The sequence below is a fragment of the Carassius auratus genome, chromosome 18 (genome assembly GCF_003368295.1).
Source record: "Carassius auratus strain Wakin chromosome 18, ASM336829v1, whole genome shotgun sequence".
In the NCBI taxonomy this organism is placed as follows: domain Eukaryota; kingdom Metazoa; phylum Chordata; class Actinopteri; order Cypriniformes; family Cyprinidae; genus Carassius; species Carassius auratus.
This window is the reverse complement of record NC_039260.1, coordinates 3,380,490-3,403,451: the sequence shown is the minus strand read 5'-3', so window position 1 is coordinate 3,403,451 and position 22,962 is coordinate 3,380,490. Positions and strand designations below refer to the sequence as shown.

General features: G+C 39.1%; 1 protein-coding gene and 1 long non-coding RNA gene across 2 annotated transcripts; one reads left to right on the top strand and one right to left on the bottom strand.

The window, feature by feature from the left end:
• Positions 1 to 157: 157 nt before the first annotated feature.
• LOC113118148 (MOB kinase activator 2) lies at positions 158 to 8,737 on the top strand. The gene is made up of 5 exons (XM_026287095.1): positions 158 to 503; positions 2,536 to 2,687; positions 3,214 to 3,310; positions 7,715 to 7,839; positions 7,931 to 8,737. Exons 1-5 carry the CDS (start codon positions 394 to 396, stop codon positions 8,161 to 8,163), a joined length of 717 nt encoding a protein of 238 aa, XP_026142880.1. The 5' UTR covers positions 158 to 393; the 3' UTR covers positions 8,164 to 8,737.
• Positions 8,738 to 14,292: 5,555 nt separating this feature from the next.
• LOC113118146 (uncharacterized) lies at positions 14,293 to 16,038 on the bottom strand. The gene is made up of 3 exons (XR_003294288.1): positions 15,902 to 16,038; positions 15,734 to 15,804; positions 14,293 to 14,946 (listed from the first exon to the last, which is right to left on the bottom strand). It is a non-coding gene; the product is annotated as an uncharacterized LOC113118146 (long non-coding RNA).
• Between the last annotated feature and the right edge of the window lie 6,924 nt (positions 16,039 to 22,962).

The window sequence follows — 22,962 nt, the reverse complement described above, 5'->3', positions numbered from 1 at the left end:
ACAAAACTTCACGGAAAATTCCATGCCTAGGAATGACACCAATACTGTGTGAAGTGCACTGAAAGTGAAAGTTCCTCTGGAGGCACAAGAGGGCGGTGTCCCAGGGAAAAGAAGGCAGGGCAGCTTGGGGAAGTGGGTGTGACTTTGAGTGTGTAAGAGAGTAAATATTTTTCACTACTGGTGGAACCTGTCCGTCTGCTTCACCGGAGATAAGGAGACTCAGCCTGAAGTGTAGGACACACAAAGAACAGCGGAGAGAACACGAACACATTTACCAGCAAGAAACCAGAAATAATGCTGGACGGAGTAACAGTCTGGATGTAGACCAGGACTGGACATCATGAAGATGTAGTTTGAGTCTGAATGAGGCGTGTGTGTTTCTGAGGACCTTTAATGGGTAGAAGCATCCTGGATATGGGGGGGTGTCAGAGTAACAGCAGCTCTGATGAAGAGGATGTCAGCGCTCTGAAGGAAAACTACACCAATGTCAGCCTGTTCAAAGTGTGAGTATATTCTGCACCTACACACACTAGATAGGCAGTCAAATAAGGAATGCATACATCAGACAAACGTCTGCTGAAGAGATAAGCAGCAGCATATCTTCAGAGAGAGAGAATGTGTGTGAGCATGTCAGTAGTTTCAGTTGGGCTTCATGTTGGGAAAAGACTGAAAGTCAAAGAAAACTTCCAAGTCCATGTGTGTTTGTGTGTGAAAACATGGACCCTCTGCACAAGGGTTTATGGGTAAACACATCTGCTGCGTCCTGTCTATTTACATAACGCACACCCGGGCATGAGTGCAAATGGTCATTTAGATGGTCATTTCTTGATTAGAAAATGTTTTCTAAAACTGACAATTTATCCTTCACATAAGCATTAAACATGAAATAGGCATATGTATTTTCATATGTAATAGAACAGTTCATGGTACTCGCATACCATGGCTTTATATACACAAAAAAAAAACATGGTATGTATATTGTAAATACCGTTGTACTTGTAGATACTTTTGTAGGTCAGTCACTTCTAAATTAGAAATACATGACTCTTTTACTTGTTAATATTTTAAACTGCTGTATCTAACCTGACCTTTATCTAATAGAATCTAACCTCACATCAAATACCAACTATAATACTAACTAACTATTCAATTTGTTTGTTTTTTGAGTTTCCTATTAAACAAACATTAAGTTACACAAGTTATTTATTATTTATGACTACAGCCTTAAAATGTGCATTAAAAAATCGGAAAACAACAAACAATATATAAAAAAAATATATAGTTTGTTGTTTTCCAATTTTAATGTCAGTGTATATATATATATATATATATATATATATATATATATATATATATTCTATATATTAAAAGTGACCATATTTACTTAATACTGGCATCTATTTTTCTAAACAAAAAAAACATTACATTTCCTCAAGTGTCTATTAAAGGCATGGTAAACATAGTATTTCAGCACAGATGAGATGAGATGTGCTGTAGGTGATGCCTGAGGGATCTCGCTAAAAATACATCTTATCAGAGTGGCTGATTTAGATGAAATCATGAGAATCTCATCAGTTTTAAAAAAGTGATGCTTACATCAGTAAAGCTGAACCACTATGTGCGCAATAGACGTAAATGCAATAACTTGTGTACATTGCATAAGTGTGGCATAAGTATCCAGGTGTTTTTGGACAACCATATGGAAGATATTCCACCTCACAGCCTGTTTTAATCCGTCAGGTCAAGGCCACCGTCTCAAACCTCCCACCACACACACACAAACACACACACTATCAGTTATTTCAAGGCTGAATTTAGAGGTCTGTTTTCTCTGCCTTCACACACTCTGTGCACTCCGTCAGGCAAGCGTGTGTGTGGTTTTTCTCATTTGCTTAAATGAAAATGACAAATGCTGTCTACAGTAGAAGGCAGCACTCTTTCCAGTATGAACGTGCTGATTGATCACTAATGCTGTCGGAAAACACAACCTTCTTCAGCACATACAGTAATCGACCAGCCCCATGTGTACACATGACAACCCGAAACCAAACTAAATCCCTGTGTGTCCTTGTGCAACGTCACACTGTGTGTCTGCAAACGGTTTGCTATCTGCTCAACAGCATAACTATTTGAACAAAAATTAACTAGCGGACTGCAAAAGAATTTCACATTCCCCATCGCAAAGCCAGTCAGGCACATACTGCAGCTATATATCTGCACATTTCATATTATTTTCACATTTATTTATGCGTTTCCACTCTTAATCTAGTTGTCAAATAAACCTGGCATTGTATATTACAAATATTGTTGGCTCCTTAAAGAATTGCTTTTTCCTTTTTGTAAGTCACTTTGGATAAAAGCATCTACTAAATTCATAAATAACTCTATTTGACCCTTCATTCCTAGTCATATTGTGCACAAGTGATTAGTGTTGAGTGTAAATGTATGTACAGAAAAAGAGCTTTTATCAAAATGTAATGCATTTCTCTGCTGTGGATTCTTATCGAGTGTTCTGTTGACTGTGTGTGTTGACAGAAAGAATAACAGTCTACATTTAGTCCCATCTGCTGAGGTCAAACCTTACCTGAAAGATCACTTCCTGTCCAGACGGATCACTGATCTCGACTTTTTGACCCTCTCTGCCCTGCCGCATGGCCTCGACCAGCAGGAGTGGATAGCAACAAACAGTAAGTATTCAAACACAAACAAAATGTTATCAACCCTATCAATATTAAAAAAAAAAAAAAAAAAAGTAAAAGGCAACACACACATACACGAGTCAAAATGCACATAATGCCAGTTAAACACCCAGTGATTAAAAAATGATGACACCCAAAAGTGTCATCTGAGTGAGCAGTTCAGGGCTGAAACGGAGACGGAAACATGTCAAATATTTCTCAACATATGTTTAATGTTCAGAAACACGTAAAGGAATGATGGGAATGTGTTGGGCTTGGCTCACATACCTAGACATTTGAATAAAGGCTGGTCTGTAGCTTAACTTATGTTAACCTGGAACCACCCACCTGCAATAAAAAGAAACATCAAATAACAAAAATACACAAAAAAAATAGTAAGAACTACAAAGAAAAGAAAAAGAGTTTGAAACAAAATCCATTTTTGTTTGCACTATGCATCAGATAGTTGAAGTTTGTGGGGTTTTTCAGCTCTGTGTGTGTAATGTGTGTTAACTCATCTTACCATCTCTTCCAGCGGTGTCGTTTTTCCAGCACACAACCCTCTTCTTCAGCGTTCTGTCTGATTGTTGCTCACTGACCACGTGTCCAGCAGCCAAGAGCTCAAGAAACATGTGAGCAGAACAAACACACTTCATTACAGCTAGATAAAACAGCCTAAATTCATAGCTCGAATACAGGAGAAAAAAAAAAATGGGCATATGTACACCTAACCAAATATTGCCTACGTTTATTATAGTTAACATTACAATATCACAACATATTTACAGTAGTAAATATGGTATTTTAATGAAAACTACACTGGAAGACAAAGACAGGATTCAATAAAATACAATAAACTACAATAAAAAAAAATGTATGAACCAATGAAGTTAATATATATATAGTAGTTAGTAGTAGTTGTGGTTGTTATTGCTGGTTTATTTTAATATGTTTTGCATGGATAAAGATGAATGCAGATATCAACACTCGATGACAATAAGCATGTAATGTAAAACAAAATAAAGCCATCATTACATAAGTAGCTTTGTTGTCACATAACAAACAACAGCAGTGACAGCAAAAACACCAAGAATAATGCAAAAGTGCAACTGTTTAATTATATATTCATGCCACACAGTATTACAGTAAATATACAAGATATTATTGTGATAACACAGATAATTATAAACTTTGTGAAGCAATGGGAAGCAGTATATATATATAGGCTATATATATATATATATATATATATATATATATATATATATATATATATATATATATATATATATATATATATATATATATATATATATATATATATACAGTATTGTTCAAAATAATAGCAGTACAATGTGACTAACCAGAATAATCAAGGTTTTTCGTATATTTCTTTATTGCTACGTGGCAAACAAGTTACCAGTAGGTTCAGTAGATTCTCAGAAAACAAATGAGACCCAGCATTCATGATATGCACGCTCTTAAGGCTGTGCAATTGGGCAATTAGTTGAATTAGTTGAAAGGGGTGTGTTAAAAAAAATAGCAGTGTGGCATTCAATCACTGAGGTCATCAATTTTGTGAAGAAACAGGTGTGAATCAGGTGGCCCCTATTTAAGGATGAAGCCAACACTTGTTGAACATGCATTTGAAAGCTGAGGAAAATGGGTCGTTCAAGACATTGTTCAGAAGAACAGCGTACTTTGATTAAAAAGTTGATTAGAGAGGGGAAAACCTATAAAGAGGTGCAAAAAATGATAGGCTGTTCAGCTAAAATGATCTCCAATGCCTTAAAATGGAGAGCAAAACCAGAGAGACGTGGAAGAAAACGGAAGACAACCATCAAAATGGATAGAAGAATAACCAGAATGGCAAAGGCTCAGCCAATGATCACCTCCAGGATGATCAAAGACAGTCTGGAGTTACCTGTAAGTACTGGGACAGTAAGAAGACGTCTGTGTGAAGCTAATCTATTTTCAAGAATCCCCCGCAAAGTCCCTCTGTTAAAAAAAAGGCATGTGCAGAAGAGGTTACAATTTGCCAAAGAACACATCAACTGGCCTAAAGAGAAATGGAGGAACATTTTGTGGACTGATGAGAGTAAAACTGTTCTTTTTGGGTCCAAGGGCCACAGGCAGTTTGTGAGACGACCCCCAAACTCTGAATTCAAGCCACAGTACACCGTGAAGACAGTGAAGCATGGAGGTGCAAGCATCATGATATGGGCATGTTTCTCCTACTATGGTGTTGGGCCTATTTATCGCATACCAGGGATCATGGATCAGTTTGCATATGTTAAAATACTTGAAGAGGTCATGTTGCCCTATGCTGAAAAGGACATGCCCTTGAAATGGTTGTTTCAACAAGACAATGACCCAAAACACACTAGTAAACGGGCAAAGTCTTGGTTCCAAAATTAATGTTATGGAGTGGCCAGCCCAATCTCCAGACCTTAATCCAATTGAGAACTTGTGGGGTGATATCAAAAATGCTGTTTCTGAAGCAAAACCAAGAAATGTGAATGAATTGTGGAATGTTGTTAAAGAATCATGGAGTGGAATAACAGCTGAGAGGTGCCACAAGTTGGTTGACTCCATGCCACACAGATGTCAAGCAGTTTTAAAAAACTGTGGTCATACAACTAAATATTAGTTTAGTGATTCACAGGATTGCTAAATCCCAGAATAAAAAATGTTTGTACAAAATAGTTTTGAGTTTGTACAGTCAAAGGTAGACACTGCTATTTTTTTGAACACACCCCTTTCAACTAATTGCCCAATTGCACAGCCTTAAGAGCGTGCATATCATGAATGCTGGGTCTTGTTTGTTTTCTGACAATCTACTGAACCTACTGGTAACTTGTTTGCCACGTAGCAATAAAAAATATACTAAAAACCTTGATTATTCTGGTTAGTCACATTGTACTGCTATTATTTTGAACAATACTGTATGTATATAATGATTCTACATGTTAATCACAATAGTTATTTAATAATTATCAGCTGCAGAAATATTACTGTAAACACTAGTGCTGTCAAACGATTAATTGCGATTAATCGCATCCAAAATAAAAGTTTTGCATAATACAGTATTGTTCAAAATAATAGCAGTACAATGTGACTAACCAGAATAATCAAGGTTTTTAGTATATTTTTTATTGCTACGTGGCAAACAAGTTACCAGTAGGTTCAGTAGATTGTCAGAAAACAAACAAGACCCAGCATTCATGATATGCACGCTCTTAAGGCTGTGCAATTGGGCAATTAGTTGAAAGGGGTGTGTTCAAAAAAATAGCAGTGTCTACCTTTGACTGTACAAACTCAAAACTATTTTGTACAAACATTTTTTTTTTCTGGGATTTAGCAATCCTGTGAATCACTAAACTACTATTTAGTTGTATGACCACAGTTTTTTAAAACTGCTTGACATCTGTGTGGCATGGAGTCAACCAACTTGTGGCACCTCTCAGCTGTTATTCCACTCCATGATTCTTTAACAACATATTCACATTTCTTGGTTTTGCTTCAAAAACAGCATTTTTGATATCACCCCACAAGTTCTCAATTGGATTAAGGTCTGGAGATTGGGCTGGCCACTCCATAACATTAATTTTGTTGGTTTGGAACCAAGACTTTGCCCGTTTACTAGTGTGTTTTGGGTCATTGTCTTGTTGAAACAACCATTTCAAGGGCATGTCCTCTTCAGCATAGGGCAACATGACCTCTTCAAGTATTTTAACATATGCAAACTGATCCATGATCCCTGGTATGCGATAAATAGGCCCAACACCATAGTAGGAGAAACATGCCCATATCATGATGCTTGCACCTCCATGCTTCACTGTCTTCACGGTGTACTGTGGCTTGAATTCAGAGTTTGGGGGTCGTCTCACAAACTGCCTGTGGCCCTTGGACCCAAAAAGAACAATTTTACTCTCATCAGTCCACAAAATGTTCCTCCATTTCTCTTTAGGCCAGTTGATGTGTTCTTTGGCAAATTGTAACCTCTTCTGCACATGCCTTTTTTTTAACAGAGGTACTTTGCGGGGGATTCTTGAAAATAGATTAGCTTCACACAGACGTCTTCTTACTGTCCCAGTACTTACAGGTAACTCCAGACTGTCTTTGATCATCCTGGAGGTGATCATTGGCTGAGCCTTTGCCATTCTGGTTATTCTTCTATCCATTTTGATGGTTGTCTTCCGTTTTCTTCCACGTCTCTCTGGTTTTGCTCTCCATTTTAAGGCATTGGAGATCATTTTAGCTGAACAGCCTATCATTTTTTGCACCTCTTTATAGGTTTTCCCCTCTCTAATCAACTTTTTAATCAAAGTACGCTGTTCTTCTGAACAATGTCTTGAACGACCCATTTTCCTCTGCTTTCAAATGCATGTTCAACAAGTGTTGGCTTCATCCTTAAATAGGGGCCACCTGATTCACACCTGTTTCTTCACAAAATTGATGACCTCAGTGATTGAATGCCACACTGCTATTTTTTAACACACCCCTTTCAACTAATTCAACTAATTGCCCAATTGCACAGCCTTAAGAGCGTGCATATCATGAATGCTGGGTCTCATTTGTTTTCTGAGAATCTACTGAACCTACTGGTAACTTGTTTGCCACGTAGCAATAAAGAAATATACGAAAAACCTTGATTATTCTGGTTAGTCACATTGTACTGCTATTATTTTGAACAAGACTGTATGTGTATACTGTGTGCATGTGTTATGTATATATGAATAAAAAACACATGCATGTATTTAATAAAAACGTTAATATATATATATATATAAATAAGAATATTAATATATATTATATATATGTATAAACGTAAATATTTTCAAAATATATACTGTATGTTTGTGTATTTATATATACACGTAATAAATATGCACAGAACACCTACAAATATAATATATATATTAATATAACTTTTATTTTGGATGCAATTAATCATTTGACAGCACTAGTAAAAACCTATCTAAAATATTGCATGGTTACAATTTCAATTCTTTGTCATTTGTTTGTCTTTTAAGTTTGTATGAATGGACAGACGAACAGGGGAAGAAACTGAAGTGTTCAGCTCCGATCTACATCGACTACGCCTTGTCCTACATTCAAGAGATTCTCACAGATGAGCGTGTGTTCCCCACCAAGACCGGTATGAGGTTCTCTCCATCAGAATTTGACTTAGTCTAATGAGCTGAAAATGATCTGAACATACAGAAGTGACTGTGTATGTGTGTGTTTAGGTTCAGCATTCCCTTCTGGATTCATGTTCCTGATAAAGAAGATCTTTGTGATGCTCTTCCGCACGCTGACTCACCTGTTCAGCGTTCACTACCAGGACGCCATCGCCGTGGAGTTACACCCACACCTCAACACGCTCTTCACACATTTCATCACCTTCAGCCAAACGTTCAGACTGCTGGAGCCTTCAGAGACGGCACCGATCGACGAGCTCATCGCCGTGCTCACACACTGACACACAAACAAAAGCAATATACATGTGAGGGCTCTACAAAAAGCCACAGCATGAGCCTGTGAATCATAAAATTCACAAATGGGACACTCTGTAGCTTTGGCACATAATGGACATGTGCAAGTGAAGACAACGAGACTGTAAGTCCACATAAAGTGCACTATTTAGGACGGTTTCTTTTTGATGTTACATGAAGAATCCCTTTGATGTTTTGACCCAGTAGAATTAGAATGTGTCAATCAACTTCAGACTGAGCTCTGATTGGACAGCACAGACGATCCTGCCTATAAGCAGTTTTTCAGTGCCAACCAGTGAACATGGGCAGTTTTCTTTTGGCCAGTGGCCACATGGCCTTTTAACAAGATGCAATTCTTAGGAATGTGGGAGCACTGGGAGCTTTCAACTGCGCTTTGCAAATTATGCCAGCATTCCCTCTTAGCGTGTTTGTCTGAAACACTGAATGAAAACAAAACACTGTTTGGGAGGGCACAAAATGCTTTTCCAAAAAGATACACTGTCATTCAAAAGTTCGCGGTCACTATTTTCCCCCCCTGAAATAAATTACTACATTTACTCATCAAGGATGCTTTAAATTGACCAAAAGTAAATACATTTATAATGTTACAAAAGATTTGTTTCAAATAAATGTTGTACTTATTTTATTCATGAAAGGATCCTGAAAAAAATGTATCACAGTTTCTAACGTTAGCACGTTAGTTTTGAACATTGAAAATATAATATGACTCCTGAAACATCAGCATTGCCTCACAGGAATGACATTTTAAAATATAATAAAATACAAAACATATATTACATTTTAATCATATTTCAAAATATTTCTGTTTTCGTTTATTTTCTATCAAATAAATGCAGCTGTGGTGGGTTTAAAAGATTATTTCACAAGCATTAGAAATCTTACCGACCTCAGACCTTTGAACTGTGTATTTCTGAATGAATAACAAACACTTCATCGTTTCCTAATCAGATGCGACGCGATAAATACGACAAAAGAACATTTTTCTTATTTTCCCGAGTTTTTATCCAAATAATTCGCTAACGTTACAATGGCGAAGGTCCGACGCAGAAGAAAGTCAACGTTTATCGATCACGTGACTCATATTTATGTAGCTCCGCCCACTTTGAAATCTCATTGGTCTAAAATCCCTGTGCACATATCTGAATATTAATCAAAATGTCCTGATTAGCCACGTGGCATTCTTCGTTTTGTTATTTATTTTTTATTGAGAGCAGACAGATGAGCGATGAAGTAGCATGCCGTCGTGTCTGTTCAGGACTTGAAAGGGAATTAAAAAGTCTGCTACTGCATACACCATTACTGAGGTAAGTTACTATATCATGCGAAATTGTTCCATATCATTATCATTGTACAGACATTTCACAACATAATCTCAATGACTAATTCACACACAACACCTTTAGAAAGTTACTGTGATATAATGTAGTATGCTATTGATGATCTTATACGGTTTTAAATTGTTTGTTCGTGTTCCTGTTTGAAAGAAAGAGAAATATGAGGATAAATAGAGAGATCAGATGTTTCTCTTCGATCCTAAGCATTCATAAATGAACAACCCCGAGGATATTAAAAACATACACATGAAGAGTACCCACAGAGGAGAGCGGTTCCCAGTCTGAACTAGATCCGTTTATACTCTCTCTCTCGCACACACACACGCGCACGCACACGCACACGCACACGCACACACACACACATTCAGTCGTTGTACTGCATCAGTATATTTATTAATTTGTCTTTTTATCTCGTGCAAAGTTAGAAGGAACTGAATTTTGGGATGACAGACCGTTATGTTTGTCAAACACAGATAGTATAAAAGTATACTATTATACACTGTATACGAACTATATGGTATACTGTTTTTTTTTTAAATACTGCCATTCAGTAGCCTATGCAAAATGTTACAGACAGTAGCTAGACTGTTGCATGCTAGACATGTTATCAGGTTTTTAATTCCAGTGAGTGAATAATTTACTAATTAATGTTATTTTGGAGTTTAAGTCTACGTTTGTGTAAAAAAATAGTTTACTTTTAGAAGTTCAGTCAAATGAGTCATGAAAAAAAAAAAAGTATAGCACATTGCATTGTACGATATGGTTTGCAATACTACACATTTAAGCTAAAGTAGAAAATCATCCATTCATGCATTTAAAGAAAATACACATTATTACTTTACATTACTTCTGGAGGAGCAGCACATACACACTTGATGCTTTACTTTTCACAGGTCTAGTCTTATAGCATACTGCTTTTAATAAATAGTACGATACCATGCAATTCCAAAATTCAGACTAACTTATCTGCCCTAAATAACATTGAAAATTACTAATAATCACATATAATTTAGGATGAATATGGGACATGGGCTCAGTGTCAAAGCATAGAGTGAACATAAATGTGTTGCTCCAGCAGAGGGAAGCAAAGGGAAACTGTCAATGAAAAAGACTTTTACCAGACCAACACACACTTCTACTGCCTTAAAATGTTCTGAACACTAGAGTTATGGAGATTTAAAACGCACTCACACACATATTTAATCAAGACTCAATTCCAAAGGCCTGTTAGCACTACATTATTAAACCTTGTGAAGCAGTGTTTGGATAAGAAGTTAAATTAAAAACCTTGACCGTTGTTCCACCTCATAAGTGCACAGATGTGATTGGTTGATTCATCTTTCAGGGTACCTGCTGATGTGCTGAGAGTGAACAGGGAGGGAGTGTAGTACAATAAAGTACAGTAACTGTGTGCAATAGACTGCTGTCTTGTTCCAGTAAAATGCTATTGACATTTTTGTCATGAAAGGGCTTTTGACAGCAAACAGAGAGTCTATATTGTGATAGATCAGAGGTACTTTCAGGGTACAGGGTACAAACCCTCAAACAAAAAAAATAATAAACTACTTCAAGGGGTAAAACAAAATATGAGTATTCATTTTATATGAGTTTTGCGATTTTGTGACCTGTAACCAAAATTAAGCATTGTGTAAATGCATTTAAAAAAAAATATTTTCTAGCAATAAACATGCATTAAAAATAAAAAAAAATGAAAATACTTTCACTGGAATAAGTTAACATGGTTCCAAATTCAGTCTAAATTGAAATAAATAAATATAGTTATTATTGGTAAACTTCTATTTTTTGCACAAAAAAAGTTGAACTTTTGTAACAGAGTTGATTGGTTCAGTTTTTATTTAAAAACATCAGAATTTTTTTTTTTTCAAATTCAGCAGAGAGAATCAAATATGCAAATTCTTGTAAAAGGGTGGTAATAAATTGTATTACTTTTTATAGATTTTAATATAACATGAAATAGTGTTTTACAATATGTAAGATGTGTTCATCTATGGTTAAAAAAAATGTATTGCTCCATATCTGGCGTGACCTGGAAAAATTGATCTGATTTAGATGGATCAGAGATGAATCTAGCAATACATCTAGGAACAATACACCATTTGATTTCTACAATATTATTTTAATATGATTATAGTAAAACTGTGTCTTTATAATAATGTATAATAATGAAGAGAGGAGAGACACTTGGACAGACACACAAATATACACGTACACACACAAGCAGGCAGCTCTGTCTGAGAGAACTGACGCATGAATGCAAGCATATCCTGTTGCTGTCTGACCCATGACGCAGAACAACACATACACACACACACACACACACACAACAGCTCAGGAGGCGTCTGCAGAAACCAAACCATTTCGAGGGCTAATGCTAATTATTTATATTGCATTAAAACAATAAACAATGAGAGCATTACATACATGCGTTCTGAAAATCATTTACAATTATATCACAAGAGTAGAAGCAAATACACAAAAAACATTTTGTATAAATAATATATTTCTACAAAATGCATCTAGTAAATTAAATTAAATAACTTTTTTCCAAATAATGAGACCCAAGTTTATGACATCATTTATGGGACAGATGCAATAAATATCCTAGACTCTTAAACATACAGACCTCTGAACACACTGACATAAAAACAAACTTGACCTTTATTCTGCTAAGCTATAAAAACACAACCATGTGAAACGACAATGGACAATTCTCGTTTAGTGATGAATATAAAATTTAGACACTTGCATTTCTACAAAAATCACATTAAGGCCAAAGTATAACTGTAAAAAATACCTTAAATAAGATTTACAAAAGAGAAGCTGAAACACACGAGCACCCAGTCCTGGAGTCTCATGTGTGACTGACTCTCATCAACATGAACTCAACTGTTAATACTCTCCAAAATCCTCTTTAAAAGAGCACAGGACATAGTGAGCTCTAGAAAACTGAACACACACTTCTGTTATTGTCTCTGACCTTTACAATAAGCCACTGTCACACCTGACAGCACAACTATATTGTTATATCATGACACATAAGTTAAAGGCCAGACGTAAGCTTAACATGCTTGAAACACTTTCCCTCGAGAACCAGCATCCCTACAAAAGTATCATCTTCCTATATAAAAATATAGCTGAATAAAAAAAAAGACCACGACCAAGAGCCAGATAGGGTTTGAATATTGAATAAATATTGTATTTTGTGCACAAAACACATTAATTTGATCAATTTAAATAATATTTTACCACAACATTCTAATTTTATTTTATATCGAATTTTATGTATTATATATTATCAATCAATCAATCACCTTTACTTATATAGTGCTTTAAACAAAATACATTGCGTCAAAGCACTGAACAACATTCATTTGGAAAACAGTGTCTCAATAATGCATTATATATAGCCGAATGGTGAAAAACATTATGAAATTGAAGATCAGAGTGTTTTTAATACAAAAAAGGTCAACCTTCAAATAATTATGTTAAGTTATGCACTCAATACTTGGTCGGGAATCCTTTTGCAGAAATGACTGCTTCAATGCGGCGTGGCATGGAGGCAATCAGCCTGTGGCACTGCTGAGGTGTTATGGAGGCCCAGGATGCTTCGATAGCGGCCTTAAGCTCATCCAGAGTGTTGGGTCTTGCGTCTCTCAACTTTCTCTTCACAATATCCCACAGATTCTCTATGGGGTTCAGGTCAGGAGAGTTGGCAGGCCAATTGAGCACAGTAATACCATGGTCAGTAAACCATTTACTAGTGGTTTTGTCACTGTGAGCAGGTGCCAGGTTGTGCTGAAAAACGAAATCATCTCCATAAAGCTTTTCGGCAGATGGAAGCATGAAGTGCTCCAAAATCTCCTGATAGCTAGCTGCATTGACCCTGCCCTTGATAAAACACAGTGGACCAACACCAGCAGCTGACATGGCACCCCAGACCACCACTGACTGTGGATACTTCACACTGGACTTCAGGTATTTTGGCATTTCCTTCTCCCCAGTCTTCCTCCAGACTCTGGCACCTTGATTTCCGAATGACATGCAAAATTTGCTTTCATCCGAAAAAAGTACTTTGGACCACTGAGCAACAGTCCAGTGCTGCTTCTCTGTAGCCCAGGCCAGGCGCTTCTGCCGCTGTTTCTGGTTCAAAAGTGGCTTGACCTGGGGAATGCGGCACCTGTAGCCCATTTCCTGCACACGCCTGTGCACGGTGGCTCTGGATGTTTCGACTCCAGACTCAGTCCACTGCTTCCGCAGGTCACCCAAGGTCTGGAATCGGTCCTTCTCCACAATCTTCCTCAGGGTCCGGTCATCTCTTCTCGTTGTGCAGCGTTTTTTGCCACACTTTTTCCTTCCCACAGACTTCCCACTGAGGTGCCTTGATACAGCACTCTGGGAACAGCCTATTCGTTCAGAAATTTCTTTCTGTGTCTTACCCTCTCGCTTGAGGGTGTCAATGATGGCCTTCTGGACAGCAGTCAGGTCGGCAGTCTTACCCATGATTGCGGTTTTGAGTAATGAACCAGGCTGGGAGTTTTAAAAGCCTCAGGAATCTTTTGCAGGTGTTTAGAGTTAATTAGTTGATTCAGATGATTAGGTTAATAGCTCGTTTAGAGAACCTTTTCATGATATGCAAATTTTTTGAGATAGGAATTTTGGGTTTTCATGAGCTGTATGCCAAAATCATCAGTATTAAAACAATAAAAGACCTGAAATATTTCAGTTGGTGTGCAATGAATCTAAAATATATGAAAGTTTAATTTTTATCATTACATTATGGTAAATAATGAACTTTTATCACAATATGCAAATTTTTTGAGAAGGACCTATAGTAACAGGGTAACAGGTAATTAGTTATCTTTAATAGTATTTGGACCAGTAACAGAAGATGCTAAATCTTTAAGAGCCAGTGCTTTGACATCAAAAAAGACAGAAAACAGTAATTTGCGTTATTGTGATCACTCTTTGTTTAACAACAGGAACAATAACAAACAGTGTAACAATTTAGTTCAGAGAATGTACATAAAGAAAAAAGAAAATAATAAAGCCGGCATAAGTTTCACTTAAAACAAAATAAATAAAACCCAGTTCCAAAAATAGTCTTATTGCTCGTTGGGGACCTTTTTTTTCTTTGGTTGAATCAGTGTCGCGACAGTATCAGTATGCCAGTGCTCGTGGATCCTACCACACAATCCGTGAAGGAGGGGAAGTGAGACTGCGCATAGACTTATGCTCGTGGGTCCGTGGCTCGCCACCCAACGTACGCTGGGAATCTTTCGGGGTTTCAGGGTGCAAACATCCAATCCCAATTCAACCGGAAGGCTTCAACTCCAGGTCGGGCGTGACTTCCGATCCATGTGCGTCACTTGAATGAATCTGGCAAAAAAACCTGACCTATGGGTTGGCCAGAGGAAATCCAAAAGCTCATTACATTCATATTCTGTCTATCTCATGAATTATCACCAATCAATAACATTCCACTTTATATCAACTGGTTCAAATCATGTTCTCAAGAAGGTTCAGTAGCACAACAATAATATATCATCAAGTATCAGATCCAAATGTTTATAGTAGTGAACTATAAATATATCCTAAAGCGCTTTTACATCCATGTTCATTCATCTTAAACAAAACCAATTTCAAGTATTAATGGTTATTGCTATTCAAGGTTGTAACAACTCACAATAAAAATACAATGCAAATAAGAGCTACAATTTGTGCAAAACAAATAATGCAAGAACATTCATAGAGATCTAGGAGGTACTAGTAAGGCTAAGTGTGCTTTATCATCCCTCCCTGCACCGGTCACATTGAGGGAATGCACTAAAAAAATGTACCTCTTAAATCACTGACAAGAAATTCACATACATATGCTTTAACACTTTTTTCCCCTTTTTCACACATAGTAAACATATTGATATAGAAAACAGCATCTTTTGCAAACCCAACTGGAAATAAATAAATTTTTGCAAGGATAAGAGCACATGTAGCACTGAACACCCAAGCTAGCAGGATAGCTAGGCTCACATTAGCAGCATTAACATTGTGATACAGCATTGAGTACCTATTACAGCCGTTAACAGCCTTTCTAAACGGCAGCTTATCAACTGTTACCATTTCCAGCATAATTAGTTCCTTTACAGGTAACCTAACAGGTCTCAGAGTTTTTTTTCTCACTCACCGTTGAGTCAATGAGTGGGTCTCTCTAAATTGGCTGTCTGATCAGCAGCAGCCGTCTGCCGATCGCGCTCTCTAAAAAGTGTAAACATGACAACATAGCCGTCATCATATGTTTAACATCCTCATTAATAAATGAAATCCCATTGGAGGGGATATTTATGTTTCTTACCCTATGGATGGCAATTTATTCAGAATTCAGTTTGTAACCGTATGTAACCATGGTTCCCTGAATAGGGAACGAGATGCTGCGGTGACCTCACCACTATGGGAACACCTTCGGTGTGACGAATGTCGGAAGCCCTATTCCATCCCGCCAATCCTATTTGCCCAATTGGCGCATGGCACCACCCTACACATGCGCACGCATAATATACCTGGGTGCCGCGTGCCATTTCGCTCAGATTTCATGACTAAAGAAGAAGAATGCAATCAAGGTATGGCACGGCCAGAACCGCAGCATCTCGTTCCCTATTCAGGGAACCATGGTTACATACGTAACCGAGATGTTCCCTTTCATAGGTCACTTCGATGCTGTGGTGACGTCACCACTATGGGAACGCTATACCATAACGCCTGACGTACCTGATAGCTGGGATCCGAGGAAGCATCTGCTCAAGCGGAGAGAACCCGGGAGCCAGGAGCCATCCTCACATCCAGACTGTAGGACTTGATAAAAGTGCTCGGTGAGGATCATCCTGCCACAGCACAGATATCATCCATAGAAGATCCACAGAGAAAAGCTTGAGAAGAAGCCACAGCTCTAGTGGAATGAGCTTTAATTCCTAAGGGCGAAGCGAGTCTGCACGCCTCTTAGGCTAAAGATATTGCCTCCACCAGCCAATGGGACATGCACTGTTTTGTAACCACATGGCCTTTACTCTTATGTCCAAAACAGACAAACAGCTGGTCAGACTCACGCCATGGGGCTGTACGATCCACATAAGCCTTTAAAGCTCTCACAGGGCAAAGACTTAGATCTCCTGACCCCACCTCAGCAGGGGGTAAAGCTTCCAGGACCACTTGCTGAAAGCGAAAGGGATTATATGCGACCTTAGGAACATAATTAGGCCTTGGTCGCAACAGCACCTTTACAGAGTCCGGTGCAAATTCCATGCACGAGGGTGAGACAGAGAGAGCCTTTAAATCCCCAACTCTCTTGAGGGAGGATAAAGCCAAAAGAAGAAGTGAAAAAACTGCCAGTAATTCCAGCCTTTTTATGTGCCAGCTGCGTTGAGCCGCTGTCCACACTCTGTGGGCTGGGCGCCCTTGACAAACAGCTCCCCAACCGGTCAAAGATGAAAGCTTCGCTGTCATCGCGCGAGAGTCCAGAAAGGTTATCCGTTGAGAGGTGATTTTTTTGGAAACACTTTTCTGGAAACTCGTGCGTAAGCCCAGGCTGTTTAAATGATTCAGCACAAGATCCCGATGAGAGTGTGCTTGAGTCTGAGATTGAGCTAACACCAGCCAATCGTCCAAGTAATTCAAAACACGAATTTCCACCGCTATTTCCATCGGTTTCACCGCCATGGAAAGAGTTCCGCGGAAAGGAGGCGGGCCTTTTCGAAACTGAATGGTGTATCCGTGACAAATTGTGCATAACACCCATTGAGAAATATCGGGCAAGCGTTCCCACGCGGCCCGAAACAATAGTAGCGGTCTCAAAACTTCCGCTTCCTGCAACACTGTCATACACGTTAAAACGTCCGGGCACGAAAAGCCTGCAGCGTTTGTGCACAGGGGAAGTGTATGCATAAGAGCCGTTGCGTCCCATTGTGTATAATCCTGAAACGTGTCCACGGCAGGAATTAGGCCGACAGATTGAACATCGGGCTCTGCCGCTAGCGAAAAAGCGGCTGTGCAAGCCATCATAAACCGGTCGTCTGTGCAGGACCCCTGAATCGCCCCTCGAATTCCGAAAGCAGGATTGCGCAGAGTGTCTGAGGGAGCGTTTGGCATTACAGCTCGATCCAATCCTGCTCGAGGCACTCTTTGCGGCGAGACAGTCAATGTTTGAGCATGGGGACTGCAATGAGAGTGCCGGATGCGCGAAAGCGGTCCAACAGCGCTCTCTAGTGGAGGGCACAGTCCTTGGCAAGCAGCGAGAATATCAGGAGCTGCTATTCGGTCCCCGAGAACGAGAGGCATTTGCCGTCAAACTCAGGTTTAATCTTTTGCGCTGACGCTGGTGAGGCGGTGGAAAAACCTTAGGGCCCCAATCCTTGCGAGGGGGCGCCATAGGTGAAGGCTCCTCCCCAGAGGCTGCTCGCTGGCGGTGAGAGGAGGTTGAGCAAGAACGCGCGGGCGCTTGCCGGCGTTCAACCTCCCTGGGTCTGTGGGGAATCAGCTAGCGGAAAGCGGCTGATTGCTGTTTCGCTTCCCTGAACTTTTCCACTACCGAAGTGACAGCCTCTCCGAACAAACCATCCTTGGAAACAGGGATATCCATGAGGAAAGATTTGTCCTTTTCCTTGATATCGGTGAGATTAAGCCAGAGGGTGGCGCTCAACCGAAATCAAACCGGCCATGGAACGGCCCACTGCTCGAGCAGTATGCTTGGTAGCACGTAGCGCCAAATCCGTTGCTCTTCGCAGTTCTTTTACTGTCTCTGCCGTGATACCCTCCCTTTCGTCAAGTTCCTTCAATAGCTCTGCTTGGTAGGCCTGAAGGACCGCCATAGAGTGGAGCAAAGCAGCCGCCTGGCAGCAGCCATGTAGGATTTCCCCACTAGGCTAGACTTGACTCGACACGCCTTAGAAGGAAGAAGGGGGCGAGACTTCCATGCCACGGCCGAATTAGGGGCCTCGGCCTTCTCAACCTCCCAGTCCAGCCCCAATTTACCCACAGCGCAAGAAACCACGTCCAACAGCTCACTGTAGGAGGGGGAAACATGCCTCTCCTGTCCGCTAGGAGGGAGAGGGCTGGTGTCGGCAGCGAAGTCCTAAGACCCCGAGGCCGCGGTGGATAGAACGTCGGCATCATAGCGTCCACAACCGAAGGAAATGGCGCCACATGCCTTTACATGGGCTGTAAATCCTCATTAGAGAAGAAGACAGGCTCAATATAACTTTTATTCTGCAGCAGGGTAGGGGAGAGCGAGCGATGTAGAGAACATTCCAGCGCTGCGCTGTCCACGAAATCCATGTCGCACGTGTCACCCCAAGCTATCGCCTCGTGCTGTGCCTCGGCAGTCGCAGAGGTGACATGACGGGGGGTTAGACTCGAGGGCGACACTGGAAAATACTTCCACCCTAGAGCGCAGTACTCTGAGCCGCAGGCCATCACAATGGGGACAAGAAGAAAGGCCGCTAAGCGCCGCCTGTGCATGATGCAATCCAAAACATACTATGCACCTGTCATGAGTGTCACCCGTCGTGATGTACCTGGTACACGGTTCCTTGTATTTTCGGAAACTCATCGCGTCCGCGAAGAGGAGTTAAACACTGCTCGAAGAAAATCGCTGGAGAACGCGAGATGATTCTTAGGGCACAGATGATTCGCTTTCCTGAAGGAATTAAATCTGACCGAAATGGCGCGCAGCACCCAGGTATATGATGCGTGCGCATGCGTTGGGTGGTGCCATGCGCCATTTGGCCAATAGGATTGGCGGAATGGTATAGGGCTTCAAACATTCGTCACACCAAAGGTGTTCCCATAGTGGTGACGTCACCGCAGCATCGAAGTGACCTATGAAAGGGAACAGCCATGCAGTCTTTTAGTCAGGAAGTAGCTAACAGGAAGTGAAGGCGGAGCTCAATTGCCAGAAGCTTTGGAGTTCAGTGATTGGTCAGCTCCTCACAAAAAGGAGCATGGGAATTGTAGTGCGAACAGTTTTTCTAGGGGGAAAAACGCTCTTTTTCTATCTTTTTATGCATTTGATCACTTATTGTAGATGGCGGGGTTTTTTTATACATAGAAAATGTACTTTGATTAATTAACTTAAAACATTTATCTCAAGACTCGATTAACTTTAAGAAAGGGATTATTAGCCAAGACTTCGTTTTAAGACCTACATTTTCATGATATGCTAATTTTTTGAGACAGGAATTTTGGGTTTTCATGAGCTGTATGCCAAAATCATCAGTATTAAAACAATAAAAGACCTGAAATATTTCAGTTGGTGTGCAGTGAATCTAAAATATATGAAAGTTTAATTTTTATCATTACATTATGGAAAATAATGAACTTTTATCACAATATGCTATATATATATATATATATATATATTATTGTTCAAAATAATAGCAGTACAATGTGACTAACCAGAATAATCAAGGTTTTTAGTATATTTTTTATTGCTACGTGGCAAACAAGTTACCAGTAGGTTCAGTAGATTGTCAGAAAACAAACAAGACCCAGCATTCATGATATGCACGCTCTTAAGGCGGTTTGGAACCAAGACTTTGCCCGTTTACTAGTGTGTTTTGGGTCATTGTCTTGTTGAAACAACCATTTCAAGGGCATGTCCTCTTCAGCATAGGGCAACATGACCTCTTCAAGTATTTTAACATATGCAAACTGATCCATGATCCCTGGTATGCGATAAATAGGCCCAACACCATAGTAGGAGAAACATGCCCATATCATGATGCTTGCACCTCCATGCTTCACTGTCTTCACGGTGTACTGTGGCTTGAATTCAGAGTTTGGGGGTCGTCTCACAAACTGCCTGTGGCCCTTGGACCCAAAAAGAACAATTTTACTCTCATCAGTCCACAAAATGTTCCTCCATTTCTCTTTAGGCCAGTTGATGTGTTCTTTGGCAAATTGTAACCTCTTCTGCACATGCCTTTTTTTTAACAGAGGGACTTTGCGGGGGATTCTTGAAAATAGATTAGCTTCACACAGACGTCTTCTAACTGTCACAGTACTTACAGATAACTCCAGACTGTCTTTGATCATCCTGGAGGTGATCATTGGCTGAGCCTTTGCCATTCTGGTTATTCTTCTATCCATTTTGATGGTTGTCTGCCGTTTTCTTCCACGTCTCTCTGGTTTTGCTCTCCATTTTAAGGCATTGGAGATCATTTTAGCTGAACAGCCTATCATTTTTTGCACCTCTTTATAGGTTTTCTCCTCTCTAATCAACTTTTTAATCAAAGTACGCTGTTCTTCTGAACAATGTCTTGAACGACCCATTTTCCTCAGCTTTCAAATGCATGTTCAACAAGTGTTGGCTTCATCCTTAAATAGGGGCCACCTGATTCACACCTGTTTCTTCACAAAATTGATGACCTCAGTGATTGAATGCCACACTGCTATTTTTTTGAACACACCCCTTTCAACTAATTCAACTAATTCAACTAATTGCCCAATTGCACAGCCTTAAGAGCGTGCATATCATGAATGCTGGGTCTCATTTGTTTTCTGAGAATCTACTGAACCTACTGGTAACTTGTTTGCCACGTAGCAATAAAAAAATATACGAAAAACCTTGATTATTCTGGTTAGTCACATTGTACTGCTATTATTTTGAACAATACTGTATATATATATATATATATATATATATATATATATATATATATACATACAGTTGCAATCAAAATTACTCAACCCCCCAGAGACTGTGGTACTTTACAAATACAAGCTTTTCTGAAGATCCAGGATAAAATAAAAATTGCATCTGTAACAGTTCACTGGCATATTAAAAGTGATATTGTCAATATATATAATGTAAAACTTTTGAGTTATAAGATTTTTTTTATAATACTGCTATGTCATAATTATTCAACCCCTATTCAACATTGCTGTTTTTAAATCACTTATTTGCATGGTGGGGAATAAAACAGTCTCAAAACACAATTAAGCTTTTAGAAACTCTATTAAAAACAGAATTAGCTTGAGCCGTTACACATACAGTTAGCCCATGCATGTGTTGAAGTTGAGTAGCAAAAATGTCAACAGAGATCTCACAAAAGCTAAAGATAATAAATATCATAGTACTTTAGAAAGGCTAAGGCTATATGAAGATTTCCAAGACATTGAAAGTTCCTAGAAACACAGCTCTAAGCCTTATTCCTTAGATTGAAGTGTGTTTTACCAGAAAATCTTTGAGGTTGTGGAAGAAAAAGCACAATATCATAAAATGTTTAATCAGAGCAACTGAGAAAAATCTGCAATGTTAAGCCAAAGACTTGCAAGATGACTCGATGAAAGGAGGGAAACCATTACAAAGCAGTGTGTAAGAAGAACACTAGACAAGTATTTCCTTTATGTTGAGACATCTTGCAGAATACCACTCTTGATAAAGAAGAACAAAGGACAACTTCAACTTGATACAATTCATTTGTGTAGACTTGTGGAGCACTGTAGGAATGTTATATGGAGTGATGTGACCAAACTGGAACTTTTTGGACCCATGGATCAGCGGTATGTCTGCTGCAAAAAAGGCAAAGCTCATAAGCAGAAGAACACCATCTCCATCCTCAACCCTGGAGGTGGATCAGTCCTGTTATGGGGTTTCTTTACTGTAGAAGGAAGTGGAAATCATGACTGTATGAAGGACATCATGGATTCTTTGAGGTATCAGGCCATTTTGACAAGAATTGTGATGCCTTTGGTGCAAAGACTGAAGCTGATGATTAATGGACTTTCCTGCAGGCCAGTAATCCCAAAGTACACATCCAAATCTACTTCTGCTTGGTTCAGGGATCAGTCATAATATGTACTTGAGTGACCTGTTCAGTCTCCAGGCTTAATTCTCATTTCAAATATCTGGTTGAATTTGAAGAAAGCAGTGGCAATGTGAAAACCAAAGATTATCAGTGATCTGGAAGGCGAGGAATGTGCCAAGACTGTAGTAGAGAGGTCACAGAAGCTTCTAAACACTTACAGACAGCGTTTATTGGTGATTTTAAAGAATAAAACATTCTGCACAAAGGGGGTTGAATAGTTTTGAACATGAATGTTTAGAGCCGATTCGAATTTTATCATGATTCATCAATGTTCCATTCTCAGAATCACTCAAAAGTGTATTAACAAACTTTCTCTAATACTTTACTGATGCCTTTGTTAAATTGATTCCATAAAATGTTATCCTCCACAGCAAATTATCTTGCAAGTCAAGGGGGTTGAATAATTTTGATTGCAACTGTATATATAAAATACATGTAATTTTTGTAATATATTATTACATATAACAACATATTACATTTAAAAAGTACATTCTTACATGTGCCTGTAGTGAATATGAAAAAAGTTATGTATACAGTACCGTTATACATCATACAT